Here is a 14,118-nt window from a genome sequence, read left to right as displayed (position 1 = left end):
ACTGACAAGAGGGCCAACTCGCTCCAAACGCAGCTTTGAAGGGTCTTGATGTGCACATGCATCAGGCAAATTGAGCTTTACAGCTCGCCACAGACGTTACTAAATCCTGGAAAATGTAGTTAGGGGCTCAGACGCAGGGTATGCACAGCAATTTGCTCCCTGTCCACAAAATGACCTTTTTGGGAGTGCCGAATGAATACGAATAGGCAGATGTAGGAGAAGCGGAGAGAAAAGAGTAATGGTCAGGACACAGAGGGATCAGTAAGGTTGACCTTATCATTTGAACAACGGCTGTAATGGTAAAAGAAAAGGCAGTGGGGGAGATAGAGAGACTGATAGGCCGGAGGAGGGCACACATATTTTTATCTGGAGACACATGTGTAGCCCTCAGGACTGTCTCGCTCGCTTGTATAATAACTGGGATATGTCATGTTCATGGCTGGCTCCGAAAAAAAGGAAATGTTTCAAGAGGTTAGATGGAGTATTCCGGGATCAATGCGAGTTAAGCTCAATCAAAAACACTTGTAGCATAATATTAATTACCACACATTTATTTTGACCATTTATTGAAAAAGTGGGGTTGGAATGAGGCACTTAAGGTGGGGTCGCATTTAACTCTTTTCCCCGCCAGCGTTTTTTGAAAAAAGTTGCCAGTCACTGGCGTCATTTTTGATCATTCAAAATGCATGTACATGGTAAATGGACTGCATTTATAAAGTGCTTTAACAGACCCATGGCCACCAAAGCGCTTTACATATTGCCTCACAATTACTCAATCACACACTGACGGCGGTGTCAGCCATGCAAGGCGCCATCCAGCTCGTCGGGAGCAGCTGGGGTTAGGTGTTTTGCTCATGGACACCTCGACACTTCCGGTTTGTAGACAACCTACATGAACCACTGAGCCACTGCCGCCCCAATGTGAAGTCGAGTGGTACAGTGGTCACATGGTACAAGTCGTAGGCTAGCTATCTGAAAATTACGAGTCTAAAGTTGTAATTACAAGTTCTACGATCACATGAAAGTTAGAATAGTAATTAGGACATGGCGTGAACACACCTTATAAAGCAGCCGTGGCCAATCAATGTATAAAACTCTAGTTCTAACACTCACTGGTGTTCTCATCCAGTGCAAGTCTAGAAGACGTCCTGGCTGACGTTGATATATTTAACGAGTCCCAGTCATCTTCAGCGGAAAAATCCCTCTCTACGAAAGCGTTGGTTGGTTATTCCCCCGCTCTAACATGTCAGCTGTACTAATGGATTTTTAAACAGAAACTGCATTTATTTAGTATTATATGTCTTATCTGTAATAATACAAACATAATTGAAATGCGGGACACATGCTTACGACTCGGGACAAAGTTGGCTAACCATGATAAATCCGGGCCGAGAACGGTTTGTAATCTGCAGAACCACACTCAGGTGGAAATATAACGAACTGTTTGTCCTGACAGTGGCTGTTGTTTTTGCGGGAGAAATCCAAACATTTTAATAGTAATCCTCATGATCAGGGATTTTGCATGGGGGCGAAAGATTTCTCCACACAGATTTGAGCAATTTTACAACATCTTAATGCCATAAGCCATACAATGATAACTTTAAAGCTCAAATAAAGCAAAAGTTGTAATTGAAGTGCAAATGTGAATGATTTTATTAAAGTATAAGCACATTTATTTTAATTACTCCAAAAATGTTCCCAATTCACATCTATTGTACAAGCCATTTTGGTTGTTTTTTAAAGACAATTTTTTTTTTTTTTGTGTAAGTGTGTGTGAGAGTTAGAGTGTCTGTGAGAGTGTATGAGTGTGTGTGTGTGTGTGTGTGTGTGTGTGTGTGTGTGTGTGTGTGTGTGTGTGTGTGTGTGTGTGTGTGTGTGTGTGTGTGTGTGTGTGTGTGTGTGTGTGTGTGTGTGTGTGTGTGTGTGTGTGTGTGTGTGTGTGTGTGTGTGTGCAACAAGCCTGTCCAAGTGTTACTGGTCTGGGGTCAGTGGCTGCACCGGTCTCTAAATGGTTTTATGTTTGTTATGGTGCCGGGCTAAATGTTCCAAGACACACGGCCACAGCCGGGAGAACCGAAGCCAGAGTCAATAACAGTCCAGCAAGGCTATCAAACGCCACCTGATGCCTCCTTTAGGATAATTACTAGAATCAAACTCGCGGCCATTAGGACATTCAGTAGTTAACGGCTTACAATCAAGTAATTACAGAGATGGAACACTAATAGCCCAACACTAATTAATCACGGATGTGGTTAGGTCTCCATTCAGGGTTTTTTGTTGATTATGTGAGAGGAAGAAAATAAAGAATGCCGTCTACTTTACTGTGCCAAAGTCTTGAATCTTCATTAAAAAAGGAGGGTTCAAATCAAGCATACGGCCAATGTAAGGCAGGACCGAAAATTACAGCTTGAGGAAAAAATTAGGAAAATGTTCTCGACAATCCATTAATTTAACAGGGGTTGAGAGAGAAAGAGGGAATACGTGACAAATGAGAGAGGATGGTGTGGTCTTAGACCTCTTAAAATACTATTTTAAGATTATCATAACAAAAAAGACAAATGTACTAATGGAAGAAGGAGCAAGACTCTTAAATGAGTGCCGTTGATGTGGGAGAAAAGCTGAACCTCATATCCACATGGCGGGAAAAAAAAATCATATTTGTCTTATTTTCCATTAAAATACGAATATGAATATTGTTAAAACAATATAAAACTTAGTTCTGAAAATGTATCTTAAGAGTAACTGTTTAAGATCATCCCCTTAAACCTAAAAAATATTTATATAATAATAATAATAATAATAATTAATATTATTACAAATATTATTATAGGGGCATTGGAGATATTTATCAGCCCTTGCAGAGTTTTGGAAAAAAAAAACGTTGTCATTATGACGGCTGTAAAGAAAACATTTCTAAAAAATGTTTTAAGAAATTATGGTAACCTGGTTAATCTGTAACCTAGGAACAAACACGGTGAGAAAAAGTTGGAAAATGCTTGGGAAATACCTCAAAACAGAGAGATGTGGGCATAAAATAAAAATTTATAGTGAATAATTATAGTAGAAAATTAAAAAATATAGTAGAAAATTATTTATATAAAATAATGTTTAGTGATGCGTTTAAAAATACCTATAAAAACAGATTTTGAGTGAGCCATAAACCACTAGATACCCTTCAGCAGAATGAACTTTGAGTTTAATCAACATTAGATGTATTATTTTACTCCAGTAGTGCACCTGTCACTGAATAAAACTCGAATGTGATATAAAGACAACATTGTTTTTCATAAATCTCTTAGTGTTTTTTATTTGGTGGTGGTAAAGTGCCCAGAGCAAATAAATCTCTCGGCCGGCGCAGAAGTGCTGAAGTCAATCCGGTGGAGCTCGGGCAGATTAAACGGCTTCTACAAGGGTCAATATTTCCAAAAACCAGAGAGTTGCTGTACACATCTCAGCTTCCAGGTGACGTCCCGGGCCGAGAGCAAGCCTTTGGTGTTTGTCAGAGCATGTGCTGGTAAGAGTTGAAAGCTCCCACAGAGCGTGCTGCATTTAGCCCGTAACAAGCCCTTCTCAAAGCCAGTCCCCGAGCTCAGTCCAGCACTCGTGCCAGTGCTCAACATCTGCTGCACCAGAGCCAGACGAGCCAGCGGGCACCATGCCCTCTCTCTCTCTCCCTCCCCCCCCCCTCTCTCTCTCTCTCTCTCTCTCTCTCTCTCTCTATCTCAGGGGGAGAAGGTGAAGATAGTAGAGAGTGGTGTTCATGTTTGGATTCAGGGCTCTTAGGCAAGTGTTGTCCAGAGAAGCCTGTGATTCAGGGCTGTGTGCCATTTACATACTATCAAGTTCAAGTTCACTTTATGTATACAGTATAGCACGTTTACAACAATCACTAGGTTGACCAAAGTGCTTTACAGAACAACCAGATAAATATTACCTGCATAACAACACATAAAATACAAATTCTTGATGCGCACGTGAGCGCCATCAGCGTTTCTCACAGGTTGGCGTTTAAAGTGTGTAGAGCGAACGGTGTCGTCTTAGCGGCCCCTAATTTAAAAACGAATGATCGTTGCGACGGAAGTGAATCAATCAAAACTAACTTTAGCTGGAAAATATCTTCATTCAAGAACCGCTATAAAGACAAAACAATCTCTGTTATCACTGTAAAGCCGCTTTGAAACAATCTACATTGTTAACAGTGCTATATAAATGAAGATGACTTGACTTGACAAATAAAAGCAGCAAAGCTAAGAGCAACCTTAAAACCGGAGCAGCAAAACAGTATCAGACTCAAATATGAAATAGTAAAACAGAGGTTGCAAAGCAAAATTGTTAACCCAACGGTTGGGTTCATCCATATTTGACCCAAATTTGGGTTGAAACAACCCACCATTTTTTTAGTGTATGTATTGACCAACACACTAAAGTGCATGATTACAGTATAATTAATTTTTATGTTGAAAAATTTATATATTTCAAATGTACCAAATTGCAACTTCGTCATTACAAATACATTCAAATACATGACCAACAAGTTTCAATAGAAATTCCATTAAAGTGTGTCTTAGTTTAGGATAAATGCTTATCAAAAAATGCTGGGTTGTTTCAACCCAATATTGGGTCAAATATGGACAAACCCAGCGGTTGGGTTACATTTTTAATTACATTTTTAACACAACGTTTGGGTTTGTTCATATTTAACCCAAAATTGGGTTGAAACAACCCAGCATTTTTTAGAGTGTATATTCAGCACAATTTAACATTATTTCAATAAACAATAGAATTATGACATTACATATAAAGATGTACTGGAGTCCTACTCAAGTGGGTCAAGAAATGCTCTTAATAAACTGTATTTAATATAAATTTAATTAAGTGTCTAAAAACAGTTCGCACTCATGTAAAGTATATTATTTCTGCAATAAAATGTGTTAAAGTGTACTTATTTTTCACAAGGGCTAAGCTAACTAGGATGCATCCCGATACTGTGAGGACAGTCAGGCTTTTGGAACCCGTATATTACAGTCCAACAGGCCTATACACACACACACACACACACACACTGCTCTTGAGTAACACCCAACAGACATTGGACAGGCTCACAACTCCAGCTAAAAACTCCCGTTTGACCCGCGCTCGTCTCTTCAAGGAAAGGCTAGCGTGGCGTTGGCCCGACACACTGGATATTCACACTGGATATTCACACTGGATATTCACACTGGATATTCACACTGGATATTCACACTGGATATTCACACTGGATATTCACACTGCGCTGAAGCCCGGCCCATTTGTTGTCAGGATTTAATTGTGTCTTTACCGCTCTCTTCTCCTGCTGCGCCAACCTAATAGATGCGGATACGACAAGCCCGGTGACAAAGAAAGCTCTTTTTGCTCTTTCATTTACACAAGCTGGAGTGTGTGATTACGACATCGCTGAAATGAGGACATGGTGACAAAGAGAGGAGGGAAAACAACATCAGAGGAAGAGAAACTTTTCTGGCTTGACGTTCGAGAATTTTCTTCTCAAAAGCCGCCGCTAGTAGAGATCAGAAGCGCTGCTGCCTAAGCAGTAATAGATATTCCTCAGACGTCGGTGTGTGTGTGTGTGTGTGTGTGTGTGAGTTTCTGCATAAATATGCGTGTGTTTGTGCTGTGTTTGTCGTATCTCTGATAGACATTTCTAGTTCTCCTGCGGTGTGAAACGCTGAGATGCAGCTGCCGTGCAGAACAAATGGGATTTGGACCCGTGTGTGAGTCTGTACACACACTTCCTGACAATTGCAGATAGAGTCCTTTGAAGTACTAACTGCATTAGTTACACAAAGCTAGTCACTACAGCAGAAAAGATACACCACCGTTCACACAGATATCATCAGCTATTAAAACTGCAGAAAATAGAGGCAACTTCAGAGGAAAACAAGCAAACAAATAAATTAAAAACACATATCGCATGTTATTTTCTTTTTTTCAAGGGCGTTTCAATGAAAAAAGATTAAAAGACGTCTCAGGGGAGTGTATTGTTTGCATATGCATCTGGATACTGGCATACAATTTAATGACTTATTATTCCAGTTCAAACTTAATGCGACGCCATACAATGACATTCTAGAGAATTGCACACTTATAAATGTGTTCCAACAGTTTGTTTAAACAATATTCCTGTGCACAAATCGAGGTCGTTGTAGAAAGGGTTTTCCACGTCAGGTGTGGAAGAACTTGTGAGACCTGAACCCCAAAAAACACCTTTAGGCCTTTAAGCATTTTTTGATGCGGATGGTGTATTTTTTCAATTGTTTTCAATGGGAGCGCCGCGTTTTTAAAACGTCATGAGCGTAGCGTAAACTCGCTGAGTGTTTTTTACAGGTTGCCGAGAGTTGGAGAATGTTCAACTTTGGGTAAAATCACTGTCACTTTTTACCCAACCGTCCAATCACAGTGGAGGAGGGGCGGGACTAATATCACACCGACCAACCGCCACATTCTGCTTGTACAACGTCAACAGATGACAACAAGCACAATAACGTAACAAAATAGGATGGATGGAAGTGGATGGATGGATGGATGGAAGTGGAAGGATGGATGGATGGAAGTAGAAGGATGGATGGATGGATGGAAGTGGACGGATGGATGGATGGAAGTAGAAGGATGGATGGATGGATGGATGGAAGTGGACGGATTGATGGATGGAAGTAGAAGGATGGATGGATGGAGATGGAAGTGAAAGTGAAAGTGGAAGTGGAAGTGGAAGGGGAAGTGGAAGGAAGGATTGATGGATGGATGGATGGATGGATGGATGGATGGATGGATGGATGGATGTGGAAGGATGGATGATGGATGGATGGATGGATGGATGGATGGATGGATGGATGGATGGATGGATGGATGGATGGATAGATGGATGGATGGATGGATGGATGGATGGATGGATGGATGATGGATGGATGATGGATGGATGGATGGATGGATCATGGATGGATGGATGGATGGATGGATGGATGGATGGATGGATGGATGGATAGATGGATGGATGGATGGATGGAAGTGGAAGGATGGATGGATGGAAGTAGAAGGATGGATGGATGGATGGATGGATGGATGGATGGAAGGATAGATGGATGGATGGATGGATGGATGGATGGATGATGGATGGATGGAAGTGGATGGATTAATGGATGGATGGATGGATGGATGGATGGATGGATGGATGGATGGATGGATGGATGTGGAAGGATGGATGGATGGATGATGGATGGATGGATGGATGGATGGATGGATGGATGGAAGTGGAAGGATGGATGGATGGAAGTAGAAAGATGGATGGATGGATGGATGGATGGATGGATGGATGGATGGAAGGATAGATGGATGGATGGATGGATGGATGGATGGATGGATGGATGGATGGATGGATGGATGGATGGATGGATGGATGGATGGATGGAAGTGGAAGAATGGATGGATAGGAGTAAGAAAAGATGTGTATTATCGAAACAATTCATTAAAACAAGTCTTAGTATATTATGCCGTTCTTCTTCTCAAGTAAACATATCTTGTTTCAGGGAATTTGTAGATATTCTAACCTAGAGCAAATATGAAAAGGAACATAATCTGCAACCACAGAAAATCTGTAGATTTCCACAAAACTGGAACACATGCTATTCTTTCCTATTCTAAGTTCTGTTTCACTCGGTGCTCGTTTAAATAGTAAATATTTTGGTTAAATTTGATGTTGCTTTCTACTAGCAATAAGAACCGTTTTCCCACGTTTAAATTCATTCTGATTTGAAAGTCTACTAACTCCATCTGGACCTACACCAGACAGCAGGATATTTCCAAAACCAGGTCCATGTCCGCATAAGAAAGGCAGTTTACCTTGACGCGCTGTGAATGATGCGTATGATGAGATATATGATGACCGTACCTTTCCTCAGCTGGACGTTAAACTTGCGGCCGATCTTTTTGGAGTATCCCACGGAGGAAGTGGCGCTGGTGGGCCTGGAGGTTTGGACCGGGCCTGTCAGGCTCGTGTTGGAAGAGTTCACGGTGTGTGGTAACGTGGGATAGCTCCGGGTCGAATCCGCTTTGGACATTCTCCGCGGGCTGTGGTCCATGCCTCCTCCCAATAGACTACCCCTGTCTCCAGAACCAGAACCAGAACCAGTCTGAAGGCCCAGTTCATTCTGAGCCAGCAGCTCGTACTGGGCTTTCTTCGCCGCTGGAACTACATGGAACAGGATGAATGGAGAACGCATTGCCTGTCGGAACAAATTCTGGGCCCTGTGGAAGAGAACAACACACACACACACACACACACACACACACACGTCTCAGTAAGGATGTATCTCTTTGTCGATTACTGAACAGGCTCATCCTAAGTACTGGAATTGTTAAAAGCAGAGCACATGGAGAGGTCGAAGGGTTGCCTTGCTTAATCGCTGGCTAATTGTACTAGTACAGTTGGAAACAAGGTTAATTCACATTATCTGCCATTTCCATAATCGCAAAGCCTTGGGGAGGAAGCAGGGAAACGTATTAGAGGCAGGAAAGCAGGATCTGTTTTCATAAGTGTGGCACATGGAGGACAATAACTGACAGACGTACACGACACGGGCAGATAGGGACACTCAAGAGCCCTATAACCTGGATAAGTCAAAAAAGACAGAAATAACAGATCATGTTATGATGGAGTGCTTTAGAAGTAACTGATGCGTATTATTTTTTATAAAATGTATTAAATTGCAATGAGTCACAGAATGGGGTTATTTTTATTAAAGGAATAAAAAAAAATGTCACTCAAAAAAGCAACATAAGAGTCATGAAATTAGTGCATTTGCTATATTTTAATGCTCATCAATGATGCATTGCTTTGATTAGAGATACAGTAAAGCTGTAAAATTGTGAAATATTATTACAATTTAGAAGAGCTGTTTTCTATGTGAATATACAGTAAAGTGTAATTTATTCTTGTGATCAAAGCTGAGTTTCCAGCATCATTACTCCAGTCTTCAGTGTCACATGATCCTTCAGAAATCAGTATAATATGATGATTTGATGCTCAGGAAACATTTATGATTATTATTAATGTTGTAAACGGTTGTGCTGTTTCGTATTGTAATGAATAAAAAGTTCAAAAGAACAGCATTTATTTGAAAAATTATCTTTTGCAACTATATAAAAGTCTTTAGTCACTTCCGCCACTTTTTTTTTTTTTTTGGTTTACTAACCCCAAACCAATATAAGACAAGCACATCGATATCACAGGTTAATTTCACTATTTTGCATATAGATTGTTTGACACGGGAAACTCAAACCCAACGAGAAGCGCAGGAAATAGCAGAGGAATACGAGCTCGGCAGTCGTGTGTGTTTCTGTTTACTCCGTCGACATAAGAAGCATCGCAGCGAGTTATTTCCATCTCAATAAACTCTTCATTAGATCAATCTCGGCATCTCGAGAGCAAGTCGCGTCTCACTTTAGGGACGCCCATCTATTTTTATGCAAATGTGTCCCGACCCGCCTCCAAAGCGAGCGGTGTGTGTGTGTGTGTGTGTGTGTGTGTGTGTGTGTAGCAGACGAGCGGAGCTGTGACACGCGGATAATCACCAAACTCACTCTGTCTGATTGAATAATAAATGACTCCATCAACGCATCATTACATTGAGTTAGATCAACCGCTGATAAATATTTACCCATGCAAACAATCCAATAAGATTAGAATATCGTTATGAATTATAACTCCACATGGAGCACAATCAAGAGAGAGAGATAAAGAAAGTATTGCTCATGTGTGTGATTCCAGCATCTGGCTGCTCGTGTGTGTGAGAGGAACCGGCGACAGCGGAGATTAAAACGTTAGTCTCTTGCGGATCGGCGTTACGAGCGCATGTACGCGGAAGCATAAACCGAAGTGTGTTTACGGATGACTAGCGTATCGAATCCACGAGTCGGACGCCCTGGGGAACGGCAATACACGAAGAACAAAAGGCTGCAATATCTTAACATGTATTACACACACACTACGGCCCTGATGTGTGTATGTAATGCAGAATGTGTGTTTAATCCTGGAGAACTGGCTGACCCCGTTGGGTTTGCGTTAGGCTCAACCATATAGAAGGTCCTGACTGGATCTCACGCAAAAATATAGCCAAGCAATTAAAACATTATAATGCTGTGGGACACTGGGGAAATTAACTGGTGGTGTTGAGTTTGTGTAAGCGGACTGAATGATGTATGTAAATGAGTTTTAGATTAGATATGAATTATCCCGCAGCTGTGCCCTTTCAGCGCCCTGTGTCGACCCCGGTCCAGTTTCTCCTCTTTCAGGGGGCGTTCTCCTGTTCTCCGAGTGTGATCATCTGGACCAGACCGAGAGCCGAGACCGGGCCAGAGGAAGCTCGTGATGAGAGATGTGGAAGCAAGAACACTTTTCTTCAAGCAATATTCATATCCGTTCATCATAATCTGCCTTACTTTACGCCACTGAGAAGATGGACAACAATAACTCAACTGCATTTGATAACACTTTATTTTATGGTGTGTTTGGTACATAAAGTTATAATAACAACTATAACCTAATCCAAAACCCTAATCCTATAGTAAGTGAATGTTGTTAATTCATGCATAAATAATGTATAAATGTATACTGTAATTATACTGTAACAAGGACACCTTAAAATAAAGTGTATTTTTTTAATTTTCTGCTGAGTAGTGCTTTTTTTTTAAGTGCAATTTTTCTTGCACTTTACTTTCTAGTTGGTTGCTAGGGTATAGCAAGTTGGTTGTTAGGGTGTTACTGGGGTATTGCATTTACAACTGAAAAAAAGTCCACAGTCTAGTCTCTATGGTGTTGCTAGGGTGTTTGCTTGCTGTCCCAAGTAAAAAAAAGAAGAAAAAGTGTGCATGCAGCTGTTGTGAATTCGGCTGAAATTGTGTGTAAAATATTGTGCGCAATTATTAGTGAAGTGATCAAGCCCACTAGTAAATTCAGAAGTAAAAACTTTCTCCCCAGTACAAAAATAAATCAAAACTGTTGCATATGATCGCCAACAGTTCTGCTTTCGGTGCAAAAGTAGCGAATTAATATTGTCAATGGGTCCTAGATAGATAGATAAATAAATTAAAATAAAATAAAAATATATTTAAAAAAGTCTTAGCTTTGATATATTGTTTGAAGGTTTTTATTTTATTTTCCAATGCTGTTGATGTCCGAATGTGGGTAGTCGTGTGTATATATATATTCAATATATCGTATATTCAATAATTTCAGAAAGTTTTTGCAGGTTAAAATAAAGTGTATTTTTTTTTTTTGTGCTTTTTTGTGCAATTTTTCTTGTACTTTACTTTTTAGTTGGTTGCTAGGGTGTATCAAGATGGTTGTTAGGGTGTTACTGGGGTATTGCATTTAACACTGAGAGGTTAGGAGTCCACAGTCTAGTCTCTAGGGTGTTGCTAGGGTGTTTGCTTGCTGTACCAAGTAAAACAAAAAAAGTGTGCATGCAGCGTTTGTGAATTCGGCTGAAATTGTGTGTAAATAAATAAATAAAATAACAACAAAAATAAAATAAAATATTTAAATTAAATTATAATATATATATAAAAAAGTCTTAGTTTTTATATATTGTAGAATGTTTTTATTTTATTTTTCCAATATTGTTGATGTCTGAATGTGGGTAGTCGTGTATATATATATATATGCAATATATCATATATTTAATAATTTCAGAAAGTTTTTTCAGGTTAATTTCACAAAACAGAAATGTTGGACTGAGGGTTTTTTGAGTTACTGTTAAGTTACAGTATCAGTCAGTATAACAGTATCATCAGGGAAATCAAGGAACTGTTATAATAAACCTCTCAGTAACCTCTATTGTTCCGACTGATCCCACTGACAACTTCTGGCAGCTTTGAACAGAGATGCTTGTGTTAGTGTGGTTAGCGAGAGATGAGATGAAAGCACACGGTGAAGGTCGACGGCCAGACTGAGGAGACTTTGAAAGCTCAGAGGAAGACTGAAAGCTCATGAAAGTGTGAAAAGGACAGAGAGGTTGAAGGGATAAAGCAGAGCTGTGAGAGAAGCGAGAGGTGAAGACGTTCTCTCGTCCTCCAGAGAGAGGCTTACTCTTCAAACCGGATGTTGCGCAGGTCTCCGTTATTAATCCTGACGATACAGTCGTTCTCCTGGAACAGAGACTCCCGCTCCGCCTTCCCGCCTCTCTCCAACCTCTTCACTAACAAACCCAGAGTCCTGGAACATATCACACACACACGAGCTCAGATCAGACACACCACACATTACTGTCAGAGAACACACAGAGCAATTACAGTCATGCAGTCACTTCGACATGCCATATTTAGAGAAGCCAGAGACCCCTGTAGCTCAGAGTGCTACGAATATGTACTACGGTAACCACAGCTTCAGCAAAAATACCAGTTACTTCAATCATTGTTACTTGTGTAGACAGTCCTGTTCCCCATGCACATTTACTATAGTAATTACAATAGCTAGGTAATAACTAACCTTGAACCTAAGCTTAACCCAGATTATATTACAGTTATTTCTGAGGTAAGTATATGCAAGTGAATGTACAGTTACTTCTTTACATTATTACAAACTAACAGTGTCTTTATGTATTATTAGTTACACTTTACTATAATGTGTCTTCGTTACAGTTATTATGCATTTAGGTACTGAGTTATATTAAGTATCTACATGTACTTACTATAGGGTTGAGATTAGGTTTGGTTGAGGGTTAGTTGCATGTAATTATGCAAAATGTATAATATTACTATATAAACTACATGTAACGTGTAACAAAAATAAAAGTGTATAAGTGAAAGTGGGTAACACTTTATTTTACAGTGTCCTTGTTATTATTACATGTACTTACCGTAGTAATAACAGTACATTATGCATAATTGTATGCAAACAAAAACCCTAATGCTGGGTACACACACACACCAAAATATTTTTTACATCTTATACGATTTTCAAAATGTGATAGACCACAAACATGAGGACAAAAAATCCTAGATTTATCCGTTTTGCTCCTATAGTGTGTGTGTGTGTGGGGTGTGCCATGATGTGACAAAGACAGCACACACACACGAAAAGATTTTCAACCAGAGTCTCGACTGTGAACATGTGAAATCTCACAAAATCACTCATAACACACTTCACACCACGGGAAAATCTGATAAAATAATCTGTAGAACCATCAAGATAATCGGGACATAGCTAGGCCTGTCGGAAGGGGGAATATCGGCCCAAAATCAGCCCCATTATCTTATCATAACCCTATAGCAAGTACATGTAGTTCATTAATATTAATCAGCACTTAAATGTATAATTACACTGTAACAATGACACCTTAAAATAAAGTGTAACCATAAAGTGTTACCTTATTAGTAGAAGTATTCTTAAATTACACAATATTTAGATAAAGGATTAACAATTAGTAACTATTGTTATTAAAATATTTGTTACTACAGCACAGTATCACAACAAATTATTATTAATAATAAAAATAATTTCATACTGTATTGAAAATAACTGAGTTATTTATTTTGTTTTGTGGAAACTATGGTAATCATATGTCATAATATGCAAATGCAAGTCACAACACCACAATTCTATATTAAAAAAAGAAAACTGTGTGTCCACTGCATCCTTTCATGACAAGATTAGACAGATATGAACATAATATTTATGTCAAATTCAAAAAGGATTTAAACAAATAGATGGAGCGGTCACATTTATCAAAGAAAAAAGTAAAACAAAACAAAAAAAACAGTAAAAAAGAATACACATCCCATTGATCTTGAACTTTTGAAAAGTTTGCTGTTCCTAGCGGCTCTCTTTCAACTCAATACATCAAAAAATGACTTTTTGAACATAAGCCCACTTTGGCCATATGGATTTTCTGGCACCGTTCTCAGACTCGCAGTGGTTTCAGATTCCCAAATCTACAAACCCTGAGATATAATCATCGCATCGGATGGGTTTAAAAAAGAAAAAAAGTGCAGAGGAGATTTTGATATGAACAAAGTTTTCAAACTCTTTCCTCAAGGCCGGAGTCTGTTGCATCAGCGATCTTCAACACCAAACTTTTACTAAAA

At 39.5% G+C, this 14,118-nt stretch overlaps 1 protein-coding gene across 1 annotated transcript in view; it reads right to left on the bottom strand.

Moving 5' to 3' along the window:
* Positions 1 to 14,118, bottom strand: part of LOC306993027 (partitioning defective 3 homolog) — a gene marked incomplete at its 5' end in the record, with an annotated part of 169,959 nt that overhangs the window by 81,058 nt on the left and 74,783 nt on the right. Inside the window, 2 exons of the mRNA XM_079602458.1 lie at positions 7,925 to 8,280; positions 12,122 to 12,247. Of these exons, the coding sequence (XP_079458584.1) occupies positions 7,925 to 8,280; positions 12,122 to 12,247 (482 nt within the window). The remainder of the gene's footprint in view (positions 1 to 7,924; positions 8,281 to 12,121; positions 12,248 to 14,118) is intronic.

The sequence above is a fragment of the Phoxinus phoxinus genome (genome assembly GCF_949152265.1).
Source record: "Phoxinus phoxinus genome assembly, chromosome: 24".
Classification (NCBI taxonomy): Eukaryota; Metazoa; Chordata; class Actinopteri; order Cypriniformes; family Leuciscidae; genus Phoxinus; species Phoxinus phoxinus.
This window is presented reverse-complemented; position numbering and strand designations above follow the sequence as displayed.